The sequence below is a fragment of the Alexandromys fortis genome, unplaced genomic scaffold (genome assembly GCF_014885135.2).
Source record: "Alexandromys fortis isolate MF-2015 unplaced genomic scaffold, M_Fortis_MF-2015_v1.1 scaffold_252, whole genome shotgun sequence".
Taxonomy (NCBI): domain Eukaryota; kingdom Metazoa; phylum Chordata; class Mammalia; order Rodentia; family Cricetidae; genus Alexandromys; species Alexandromys fortis.
The window spans coordinates 57,132-69,797 of NW_026068127.1; the positions used below are offsets into that span (position 1 = coordinate 57,132).

At 42.6% G+C, this 12,666-nt stretch overlaps 1 protein-coding gene and 1 pseudogene across 1 annotated transcript; one reads left to right on the top strand and one right to left on the bottom strand.

The window, feature by feature from the left end:
* Positions 1 to 3,566: 3,566 nt before the first annotated feature.
* Positions 3,567 to 12,208, bottom strand: Pfn4 (profilin family member 4). Its single transcript, XM_050125855.1, has 4 exons — positions 12,022 to 12,208; positions 8,059 to 8,196; positions 7,069 to 7,174; positions 3,567 to 4,161 (listed from the first exon to the last, which is right to left on the bottom strand). Exons 1-4 carry the CDS (start codon positions 12,136 to 12,138, stop codon positions 4,133 to 4,135), a joined length of 390 nt encoding a protein of 129 aa, XP_049981812.1. The 5' UTR covers positions 12,139 to 12,208; the 3' UTR covers positions 3,567 to 4,132.
* LOC126490719 (40S ribosomal protein S27-like) lies at positions 8,531 to 9,091 on the top strand (annotated as a pseudogene).
* Positions 12,209 to 12,666: the final 458 nt, after the last annotated feature.

Sequence of the window (12,666 nt, forward strand, 5' to 3'; positions counted from 1 at the left end):
TGACTCACTATCTGGAACAGCAAAAGACTTGAGACTTTCTCAAGGAACGCTAAGAGAAAGTCACCAACCAGTAACATTAGCTCTCCTGTCTGAGGGACTGTCCCTGGCTCCTGGGTACTATGTGAACTCTCTCCGTGGTACTACCCCTTAAGGCTGATGAGGCAAATCTCAGGAACCAGGAGTCTCCTTCCTCCTTCATTCCTGTCCTCTGTAGACTATCTGTTTTGGCTCTCTTCTTAGGTACCAGTTCTCAGGACTGTAACTCCAAGATCTGTCACCCTCACTTAGACATACGTGCAGGCAAAACACCAATGCACATAAAATAAAAATAAATTTTAAAAGAAGTTGCTTTAAAAAGGAAATGGTCTTCACTGCTCTATTTGCTGACAATTTAATTAAGCCTTGCTCCGGTTTTGCTGGTGGCAAAGATTTGGAGACCACCCACTCAATAAACGATTTGTTCCCCAGTTAGACGCGTCATTCGGGCTCTTGGGTTTTAGAATTAGACAACACTTTTGAAGACTTACCAAATGATTGTAATTGTATCTGCTATATTGTCACTTAGAAACACTCTGTTTAAACTTATATACTCAGGAGGGATCCCAATACTAATAATGTTATTTTTTTAACACATTTTGACTATGATAAAAGTTTTTGCTAAAATTTATTTACTTAATATGCTTTAAATATATTTTAACACCTAGGTGCTGTAAACTTAATTCATTTATGAGAAACATTTGTACTATTCTTATTGGCAAAAATGTTCCTCGTTGTTAATAAAATAAAAATCCCCTTCTATAAGAAAAGAATTTCTCATTTTTCATATCAAGTAATCATTTCACACATCCTGAGACAATCATTTTGTCTCTGAAATTTAAGAAATAATTGGTGGGGAAAAGTGGGAAACCCTCCTTTCCTCAATGAATCATGTTACAAAGATTTTCTTTTCTTTTTTTAAAAAAATGTATTTTAACTCGTCTGTGTGAGTTCAAGTGATCCCCTGGAACTGGAGTTCTGGGTGGTTGTGAGCTGCCCTGTGTGTGCTGGGAATTGAACTCAGGTCGTCTGAAGAGCAGCCAGTGCTCTAAGCTGTTGAGCCATCATCTCCAGTCCACACCTCATTGGTGCTTTTCTGCTTTCCTCTCACGGGACTCCAGTGCACAGATGGTGGGTGATTTTATCACACAGGATGAGGAGGCTATTGTATCTAACTGTATCTAGTGTTTTCCTTTCCTTTAGTACAGTGTAGCTTAGTAGGGCTGAAGATGGTCAAGATTATATCCTGGAGACGGGAGGTGGGATGGGAGAGAAAAGAAAAGCAATTTGATACGAGTCCTCAATCTCAGCAGCATAGTATTAGGAAAGTACACATAAGAGTTAAGAACCTGGGGCGCAGCCGGATGTGGTGGCACACACCTCTAATCCCAGAACTTGGGGGGCAGAGGCAGGTGCCTCTCTGAGTTCCAGGCCAGCCTCATCTACAGAGGGAGTTCCAGGACATCCAGGGCTACACGGAGAAACCCTGTCTCAACCTTCTACCCCCGACACAAAGAAACGAATCTGGGGTAGGGAACTCTTTAATCTATCCATGCCACTGTGGGCCTCCCAAAGATTTTGTGCCTACCATGATAAGAACGTCCTTAGTTTGGAGACTCGTTTGGGAAGATTGCGTGCTCTCTGGGTGTTTCTACCCATACTGTGCAATTACTGCCAAAGAGTCACTTCTTTGGTTCTCTATACAGCTGGGCACAGTTGCAACTTTGTCATGAGAATTATAGGAAGAAACCGGAGAGTCTGTCCCAAGCAGTGCAGTGGTCAAGTAGCCAGGAAAGGCTGTCCATTGGCTGTTGGCGAACCACCAATGTTTCATCCTTGTATGTCACTGCAGTTTATCAGCCTAGGGGTAGGTACACAGTTATCCTGACTTGGACACTCCAGATGTCAGTGTGTTCAATTACGAGGAGAAATCACTGAAGACAATCACAAACCTGTGGGAAGATCTATGTATATAGTCAAATAGGAAGCTATAAATTTATTTTTGAGTATTATTAGTGATGTAAAAAAAAGTAGAAGCCAGGCGGTGGTGGCGCATGCCTTTAATCCCAGCATTTGGGAGGCAGAGGCAGGTGGATCTCTGTGAGTTTGAGACCAGCCTGGTCTACAAGAGCTAGTTCCAGGACAGGAACCAAAACCACAGAGAAACCCTGTCTCAAAAAACCAAAAAAGTAGACATAACTAGCCAGATGGTTATGGCGCACGCCTTTAATCCCAGCACTCGGGAGGCAGAGGCAGGTGGATCTCTATGTTCGAGGCCAGCCTGGTCTGGTCTACGGAGCAAGTTCCAGTACAGGCTCCAAAGCTACCAAGTGGAAACTCTGTCTGCAAAAACAAAAACAAACAAACAAAAAGTGGAAATAACTAAAGCTTCTAGGGGCTGGAGAGATGGCTCAGTGGTTAAGAGCATTGCCTGCTCTCCCCAAGGTTCTGAGTTCAATTCCCGGCAACCACATGGTGGCTCACAACCATCTGTAATGAGGTCTGGTGCCCTCTTCTGGCCTTCAGACGTACAGACAGAATATTGTATACATAATAAATAAATAAATGTTTTAAAAAAAACTAAAAAAACTAAAGCTTCTAACACAGAATATATTTAAATTAAATGATATGCAGTGATTTGATAGTGCTTTTTGAAGGAATCTTAGTGACACTCAAGAAACAACCTGATGCTAAATAAACATGTACATTGAAAAATACTGGATAAAAATGAAATCAGTAGTTTTCATTTAGTGAAAAATTATGAGTATCTTATTTTTCCCAGGTTTTTAATATGTCTACTTTTGTATTTTTAATAGATGAAGACTAAGTTTGGGGTATTTACATGTATTTTTTTTTTTTTTTAATTTCAGGAGCACTGAGGCTGGACCTCCAGTCTTCTGGCATGCTAGGTGCTTCATCCCTGAGCTCCATCCCCAGCGTAAACTTAAGTATTATAAAAGCACCGTCCACAGTTGCTGATGCCTTTTGGGAGGCATCCTTCTCTTGTGGAATATCCACACACACTGTTTTCCACTTCTCCAACTTCTCACCATTCCTGACATGTCAGGAAGCTCCCTGACTCTGGGGCTCTCACACGCTGTCCTCCATCCTGGCATGCTCTTTGCCCTCTTCTATGCTTCCTCTCTCAAACTCGCTTCTAATGCCAGTTTCAGGTTCTCGTAAAGCCCTGAAGCAGCTTCATGGGAAGTTGCTCCAAGCTCTGTGCTCTGGCATTGTTTCATACCTGGACACATGCGGGTTCATTATGTGATCATATGACTCACAAATCCGTGAACTCTGATAAACTGTGAGCCCATCGGTGGTCGAGAGGACAAGGTGTTTACCTCTGGGCCATTGCTACTTAGCATTTGGTAGGCTGCTCAATAGGGAAGAGATGAATTTTGAACTTATCTCTTTCACAAACCAAGTACAAGGATGAATGGTTTCAGTGGGAAAGTTGACAAGGAAGAACAAATGGGTGACCCTTAGGACCTATGCTCAGAGGACGGCTGGCGTTGGCAGGAAGCTCTTAGAAAGGTTGTGAGATAAAACTTGAAAATGAGAGGATTTTCTAAGCATTACTTTAATTTTTAAGGTGGTTTGACACCGACACTGCCTGGGTACAGAGTGGTCAGGGGCACTGGTGAGAGGGCTCAGTGGGTTCACTTGCCAGCAGCCCTCACGACCCAGGTCCCTTTCCCACTACTCACATGGTGGACGAGGAGAACTAACTCCACAGCTCTCCTCTGTCTTCAATGTGCGTCAGGCTCACACATGGGGAGACTAGGGCCTGTATTCTTGGAATATCTGGCAGCATGTGTGGGGACTTGGAGGCGAGACTCCCAGCAGACTTGTCCTATGAAAAATCGTTAATGCACTCGGGTTTCAAGTCAGTGACCAATGCTTAAAGAAAAGGAACGAGCTGGTCAGGTCCTTCCGGTGAGAGATGATGAACACTTGAAATAAGAAAAATGTTCCTTAACTCAGTCTTTGTTTTTGTCTTCCACTCAGTGTTTTTAAGCACAAAATACTTTTTCTTAAGGATCTGTACTTTCTTTCAAAATAATAAAGTTGTCTTCACTAGTTGTCCAACGGTTTAGCTTCCTTTCTTTCTTAGATAGTCTCCTGGAAGGAACACAGGACATTGATAATTTGTGAGTGTGAACTGACATTACAATGTAATTCATTCATTTTTCAATAAGCAATGTTGGCTGACTACCACGTGCTGGTACCATGCCATGTACTGGAGTTACAAGGATGACAGACAGGATGGATAAAACACAGGCCTTGTTCTTGTGGAGGTCTGTGCCTAGCAGGGGAGTCAGATGTATGCAATCCTCGGTTCTACTCCATAGTGACAGGGCATTTGAGCTGCTCTGGAGAGAATGATGGCACACACAACTGTCAAGGGAAGATGGGGGGGGGGGCTCAGGGAACAGTAGAGCCTGCTGCCTGCTCCTTCATTAAAATAAAACAAAATCTGTTAATAAGAAACATTTGAGGACTGTTTTTCACTCAGCAAAAATTATACTTGTTTTCTTAACCTGTGGAAGGTTGCTTGAGCCCCCAAAGGGGTCTTGACCCACAGGTTGAGAACCATGGCTCTACTGCAACCATGACAGATAGAGATAGGGGGAGACCAGGATTGTACTGGCAATTGACTTTTAGTCAGATATGGTGGCATGCTCTTGCAATCCCACTACTTGGGTGTTAGAAGCAGCAAGTTCATGGCCAGTTTAATATGCGTGTTGAGTTCTAGGCCAGTCAGTACTACATAGCAAGACATTGTCTCAAAACAAAACAAAACAAACAAACAACACCAAAAAAACCGAAAACAAATAAAAAAAGTAAGGCCTTTAAAAACTTAACTTATTGTAAGAATTACTGCCAGGCAAAATCAGAAAAATGAATTATTTTATATTCTTCTGTTTTATAGGACTGGTCTTAGATGATATTCTAATGAGAATAAACAAAATACCCAAACCATGAACCATCGCTTCTTTCCATGTAGATGACAAAACACAGAGCCTAGATTCTTACATATGTGTGGGTTTAGTTAAGAGAGAAGCAAGTCTCATGTGAAGAGGCTAGGACATTTGTTGTCCACTTAGGGGTTAAGTCACAGGAAGTTTAAGGAATAATTATAGTTCTTTAATAATTTTATACTAACTTTTTAAAACTGATAACTTAGAACTAGTGGCTAACATTTTACTGACACACACAATTTGCCAATATAGTTGTTTAAAAATAAACCTGACTGTGTGGAGCAATACAGGGTTGTCTGCCTATTGGCTCCTTAAAGTTGCTATTACATCATGCTGTTGGAATCTTCCATATTTAAAAAACAATTGAAACAGGGTTTCACCATATTACTTTGGCTGGCTTGAAACTAGCTGTACAGATTAGTCTAGCCGTGAACTCACAGAGATCTGCCCACTCCTCCTATGTGCTGCGGATTAAATACAGGTGAATGGTCTACATCCAGAGGTTAAAAAAAAAATTAATCACCTTGATTCTTTATTTCTCAAATCTTCTGCAATAATCACATTTTTTTAATAGAGAAAAGCACAATTGGAGGCATACTAGCACATGCCTGTAATCCCAGAATTTAGTGGGATAAAGCAGGAAGATTGCAAATTTGATCCCAGTCTGGGGTACACAGTGAAACCCTATATCAGAGAGAGAGAAGGCTGGAGGAGGGGAGGGAGAGAGAGCCATAGTAATGAAGGAAGTACAGTTAAGTCAGCTGATGGTAACAGCCTGACCCACCCCTTAGGCTATCCAAACACTTCTAACATCGCTGGTCCCTTCTTACAACAGTGGGTTCGAACTGGCGCTGTGCCAGCTGCATTATTTTTTGGAGTCTTTTGTGGCCTTGGGTGAGTGAGTGAGTGAGTGAATGAATGAATGAATGAATAAATAAATAAATAAATGGTCAGTGAATCTTCATTACAATGAAGCCAGGGAACTTTCTGATCTTCCCTATGGAATTAGCTTGGTTCTGAGCCAATAGAATAAAGTCTGGTTTATTGAAAACCTAGCGGCCTGCCTTTCTACTTTCATTATAGATATTTTAATGAGATATATTAGCTCAAATTATAGGTCTCTGTTGGTTTCTGCTCCTACTCTGTTGAAACTGGGCCTCCTTTTCTAGGACTTAACTTCTCACCCATTCATTTGAGATTAGTTCACTGGCACTGCCCTGGGTTTGTTAGGTAGAAGTCATTCGCATCTCCATTTATCAAACATACAGTAATTTCCTACTCAAAATCATGCACTGTGCTAGATCTCAGATGGGGGGAGGGATTAAGCTGGCATTGCTGCAATGGGTTTGTAGTCCACATCAACAAAGAGCTCCAATGGGAATAACAGCAGTGGTGTGCATAAAATACACAGCACAGTGGAAGAGGCATCCAGATCTGCCAGGACCCTCAGTGACGATGAGGAGTGTACCAACCAGATGTGAGGGGGCGTGGGCAGGACAGGAATGCATTTCTGGCAGGGAGAACGGCATCTACAGAGTCACGAGAGGCCATTTACCATTTGCTATGCTCAAACCTCACTTTAGTTGTCTATTAAATCTTAATTTTTATTTTCCCCAATTGTAAACCAAAGAAGGAGACTGTACTACACACCAAGATGGCTCCACCTCTCCAGGGTGGGCCCCTAACAGTCTTTCCTTTTTAACCTGCTTCCTCTCCGCTCCCCTGCGCATCTCTCTTGCACAGCTTACTGACATGGGGGTGGGGGTAGGGGTACACCATGACACAAATCAGGGTGCTACCAAGCCAGGGAAGGAAGCAGTTGCCTTGCAATGGGACAGGGCAAAGCTGACTCACGAAGAAGCAGAGACAAGACAGACTGCCAGCAGTCCAGCAGTGTTCCCATCCAGGGTACTTGCCTTTCCCACGGCTCCCCGGTGTTCAACACTTTCTGTGTGTGTGCGTCATCCCCGGATTCTCCAATAAATCCCTCCTTTCTCCCCTGGCTAGTCTGAGTAGGGTCTCAAGCCTCAGTGGGAGGCAAACTTACCCAGCTTCTCTGTGGCCTCCACACAGACGCTAGGATACATGCCTGCAGTGTAAGTGGCCACCAGAAGATACAGATGGGTCTTCACAACAACCACACCAGTGTTCTCCTGGGTGAGGAAGGACATAGAACGCTCTGGCTTTGTTCTGAGCCACAAGGCCAGGACTTACCCCAAGACACATTCAAAACAAAACAAAAAACCTTTTTCCTGACTTCTTTGTATTTTTGTACTTGTATTTTAATCTTCCATTATTTTGAGAAATTTAGTAGTATTTTCTGAAAAGTTTCAGTTTTTTTGTACTAATATTGGACGTATTGTGAAGAAGAATTCCTAGAAAGTATACTGACTGTGGGGAGGTTGGAACGTTGCAAGTCCAGAGCCTTTAACTATGTATTCTGGGCTGTAGCCCAGTAATCACCTTTCCTTGCCTACCTCTGTGTCTAATTTAACATTCTTGTGCCTAACAGGTATATGAACTTTGGGATATATGTAAACACCCCACCTGACCCTAGCTTTACTGTATGTGTCTGTGTCTCTGCCCTTTCTTCCTTCCCTCGCTGTCCCCACACTGGGTTTCAGGACCCAAGACAAGCAAGTCATAGCACTGGAGGATGAATGGTATCAGGAGAGGTAGCTCAGCTGACAGAGTCCAGAGGGAATATTTTAACAGCCGGGATATCTGGCTAAGAATACTTTTGGGCAGAAGTGCTTTTTTTCTTCTTTAATTCACTTCAGTGCTGGAGACCAAGCCCGGAGCTCTGCACGCTCCAGGCAAGGTCTCTGCTCTTCATGTCCATTCCCAGCCTCTGTGAGTATCTGCACACTTCACAGCTTCACACACACACACACACACACTTCCTGGCACTAGAGTGCTATTTCAACAACTCAAGGCTACTAGTAATGTTTTGCAGAGAGCATCAGGAGGGATAAAGAAAACCGAAGTAAAATTCTTAAGATTTTTACCCATCTGCCTTCGAATCTTGAAAACTTACATTCTTAGCATAAAGAGAATAGTCGTCCGCCCGGACACATTTGTAATCCTTTTCCTTGAAGTACAAGCCTTCCCTTCGGGTTATCAGTGGGTTTTTGGCAAATCCATTCACAAGTGTTCGAACATCACTTGGCATTACCTGCAGAGGTTAAACAGGACAGGTAAGAAGCATGGCCACTGGCCAGGTAAATTTGGTTGACTACCTTTTAAAATGACCTGAAGGCTGGGAATGGTTTTCACTTTTTAAAAATGACTGGACAAAAGAAAAGCACTCGTGAGCTGTCACCATTACATGAACCCCAAGTTCCACTGTTCATAAACTTGCATTAGAGGATAGCCATACCTATTGCTTTCTATGGCTGCTCTTCCAACTACAGAATTACTGATTGTGACCGTCTATGTGGTCTAAACATAGCCTAAAGCATTTCCAATGGCTTTGTACTAGAAAAGGCTTTTTTGGCTTTCCAGCGGTGATGACTCTCGCAAAGGATCTCCTTCATCCCTCTCCAGAGGAGGAAAAGAGGAAACACAAGAAAGAGTGCAGAGCCCGGTTCCTACTTTGCGGATGTGAAGTGCCCAGGATGCTATAAAATCACAACGGCCTTTAGCCATGCACAGATGGTAGTCCTGTGTGTCGGCTGCTCCACTGTCCTCTGTCAGCCTACAGGCGGGAAAGCAAGGCTGACAGAAGGATGCTCCTTCAGGAGGAAGCAGCACTGAAAAGCACCGGATTCGAGATGAGTGGAACCATTCCAGTAAACACATTTTGGGGAAAAGAAAAGAAGAGAAAAGAGAAGAAAAGAAGAGGCTCTTTTGTTTAAAAGTCATACCTACAGGAAAGGATTTTCTGAAAAGGACTCCAATAGCACAGGCAATAACCTCAGGAATTTGCCAATGGGATCACAAGAAAATAAAGAGCAGCAAAGGAAAAATTCCTAGAACAAAGTGACGGAACATAAATGTGAAAGAACCACCAACTACACAGTGGACAGAGATTTATGAACCAAAGGTAAATAAAGAACTGCAAAACTCGGGCTGGAGAGATGGCTCAGTGGTTAAGAGCACTGCCTGCTCTTCCAGATCCTGAGTTCAATTCCCAGCAACCATATGGGGATTCACAACCATCTGTAAAGAGATCTGGCGCCCTCTTCAGACAGAACACTATACACATAATAAATAAATCTTTAAAAAAAAAAAGAACTGCAAAACTAAAATTCCCAAATCACCCAATCAATCAATCAATCACAAAAGGTCAAATACTTGAAAAAATAATACTCATCCATCAGATAAATGCAAATTAAAACTGCTTTGAGGGTTTGGAAAGATGGCTCAGTACTTAAGAGCACCTGCTACTCTTCCAAAGAACAGGAGTTCAGTTCCTAAACGTGCATGTCAAGTGGCTCACAACTGCCTACAACTCCAGCTCCAGAGGATCTGAGGCCCTCTTCTAGGCTCAAGAGCACGGCACTCAGATGCACATCTAAACAGATATACACACATATACATATACATATACAACAATAGTTCTAGAGAGATGGCTCACTAGTTAAGAGCAATTGTTGCTCATGCGAAGGACGGATCTAGATTTGATTCCCAGCACCAACATGGCGGCTTACAGTTCTAGGAGATATGAGTCTTCTGAATCCTGAAGGCACTATGTATACATTTTGAGAGTATGCCATATGCCAGTCATAATAAGTATCAAGAAAACAGAACCAAATGAGGGCAGGGATGTAGCTCAATTAGTAGAGCGCTTGCTGAGAATGTCAAAGCTCTGGGTTTAGTGCCTAGCATTATAGACCAGGCATGGCGCTCCATGAGTATAGTCCTAGCACTTGGGAAGTAGAGGCAGGAGGTTCAAGGTCATCTTTGGTTACCTAGCAGGTTGCAGGCTAGCCTGGGCTGTATGGAACCTTCTTAAAAACAGAAAAGAAAGAAAAGAAAACAAATGACAAGAGATGCTGGCAAGGATGTGGGGAAAGACGAGAGCAGCTCTTAATTCATTGCTGGTGTGAATGCAGACTTGGGCATCTACTATGGAAATCAGCATGGAAAGTTCCTTCCCAAAAAACTGCCCCTAGAATTACCACAATACCTAGCCCCACCACTCTGGGGGATGAATAAGTGAAGGACTTTGACTCAACATGTCAGGATGAGATAGGCACATGTACATGTTCACTGGAGCAGTAGTCACGATAGCCAGGACACAGAACTTATCTAGATGCTGCCCAATATAAGAGTAAACAAAAAAAAAGTGGTATATATACACAATGTAATTTTATGCAGCCATAAAGAAATTGACATTGCTGGACATGGTGACACACACCTTTAATCCTAGCACTTAGGAGGCAGAGGCAAGCAGATCTCTGTAGTTTGAGGCCAGCCTGGCCTACACAATGAATGAGACTCTATTTCAGAGGGGAAAAAAAGAAAAATGAAATAATGACATTTGCAGGAAAATAGCTGCAGTTGGAGTCATTGTGTTAAGGGTTAATAAACCAGACCCAGAGAGACAATTAGCACATTTTCTTTTACATATAGAATGTGGATTTAAAATGATGTGGCTGAGGCTGGAGAAAGAGCTCAGCAGGTACGAGCACTTGCAGAGGACCCAGGTTATTCCCCACTGCCCACTCACACTATGGCTACCAACCATCTAGAACTCTAGTTAAGGGATAGGAAGCCCTCTTTTGGCCTCTGTAGGCATTGCATACATACGGTACATAAACATACACATAAAAATAAAAACAAATCTTTACAATTATGTGTAGGAATATGTTTACTGATGTGTGCGTCTGTAGGTGAAAAAATTAGGGGCTCATAGAGGGAAGATAGACCTCTTAAAGAAGGTGGGAAATAGGACACGAGAAAAAACCAGAAGGAATCAAGCTGAAGCGGAAGAAGGTACACAGAAGGGCACTGCAGGCAGGAATGAAAGAAAGCAAGGTATAATGACCATGTGGGATCAGACTGGGCCTTGCTCTGTTACTCCATGCTTTGTAAAACAGCAGTTTTTCAGTGCTTCTTGTTCAAAGAGACTCCATTTGAAGATGGAGGATGACTCCACACCTGGATGGACACAGGAATAGCACATCCGTCCAATACCACCTACGCAACACAGACTGAAAAGCGACTTATTCCTGGGGGAGAAAGATTGCACCTCTATAAATTTATGAGGGTAAACTGAGAAAGTGGAGGTATATGGACATATTAAAACCATATCAGAAAGACCAAGCCCAAGAAATATCATATACAACAGACCAAGGCAAGAGTGTAACTCCCTTCCGCGGACTCCACAGAGAAGCAAACAACTTGCACGGAGGTGGCATTGGTGCCGACTGACCTGGACCTGCCCTGTCTGTCCATCTGTCTGACGATCTGTCTGGACCCAGCCCTGCCCTTCTGCCCCTGGAGCTGTCTCAGTTCTGCAGCTTTACTTTCAAACTTGTGATCTGAAGGAGCCAGACCACTCACCAAAGTTTCTCCATATTCTTTCTCGGGGCTCTGGTTCTGTTAATTTATCGATATCTATTGTCAAATATCTATGACATTTCTACTAACTTCCCTTCTTTTCAGGATTTATGAGAACCCTTGAACTCTGCTGTGATCTCTTAACAATTTATTGCCATTTGGAACCATACATACATACATATATATGGTTGCATGTATATGTACACACACATATTATTGTGTGATCCAAGAGTTGATATTAATAATTCAGATGGGAACAAAACAGCCTGTGTTCATCTCGGTCATGGTTACCAAGGAAAGCAGGCATATCAAGTGGATGCCACGGAAATGACTGTACCTTTATCATTCCTCAATAAATTCTGGTATTGTTGAAACATGTTCATATTCTTTACATTGTCCACTCACAGCACATATATGAAGATGACATGATAAAAAACAATACTTTGGATGCTAACCTAGAAAGTTATTTTTTTATAAAGTTTTTTCCTCTTACACTAAATCCTGGTGATGCCACACACAGGCTCCTTTCTTGGAGTTTGATGAGGGCGGCACTGTCCACGTGCTTTGTCCCCAGCAAGGTGTCTAACAGTAAGTTTTGTAAGTGACTCATGCTTCCTCAGCTCTGAACCAGGAACTGCAGTTGAAGCCTCCAAGTATGAGCATGTAAGTGCCTCAGATGCTTCAATTTTAGTATCAGTGGGTGACCTTTAAAACGTTGGAAGAGTGACATTGGTGGTCTGCCATCCAGTGTTCACCAATACTCAGAATTAAACAACAAAACACCATAGAAAACCAGAGTTCATAGAATGGCTTATTAAGCGGAATTTGAAGAAAAAAATCAGAGCCTCAACATTTTTAGCTATGAAATAATTTACATGAGAGTTACCTGGGGTTTAAAGACACAAATCCATGCCTATCATCACAGGTACCCTAGCGGCAGGAAGGCTACAAGTGCAAGGCCAGAGAGACCGTGTCTCTCCGTGGTAGAGAGGGAAATGTAAAGTCCTCGGTTCAGTCCTCAGACCCGCAGAAATGAACAAGTAAATAAATAAAAATCAAATAAAGTAAAAACAAAAAGAAGCAACCAGCTACCCAAAGAACGTCATAGCCACGGACTAAGGAGAACAACCGAGTTAAA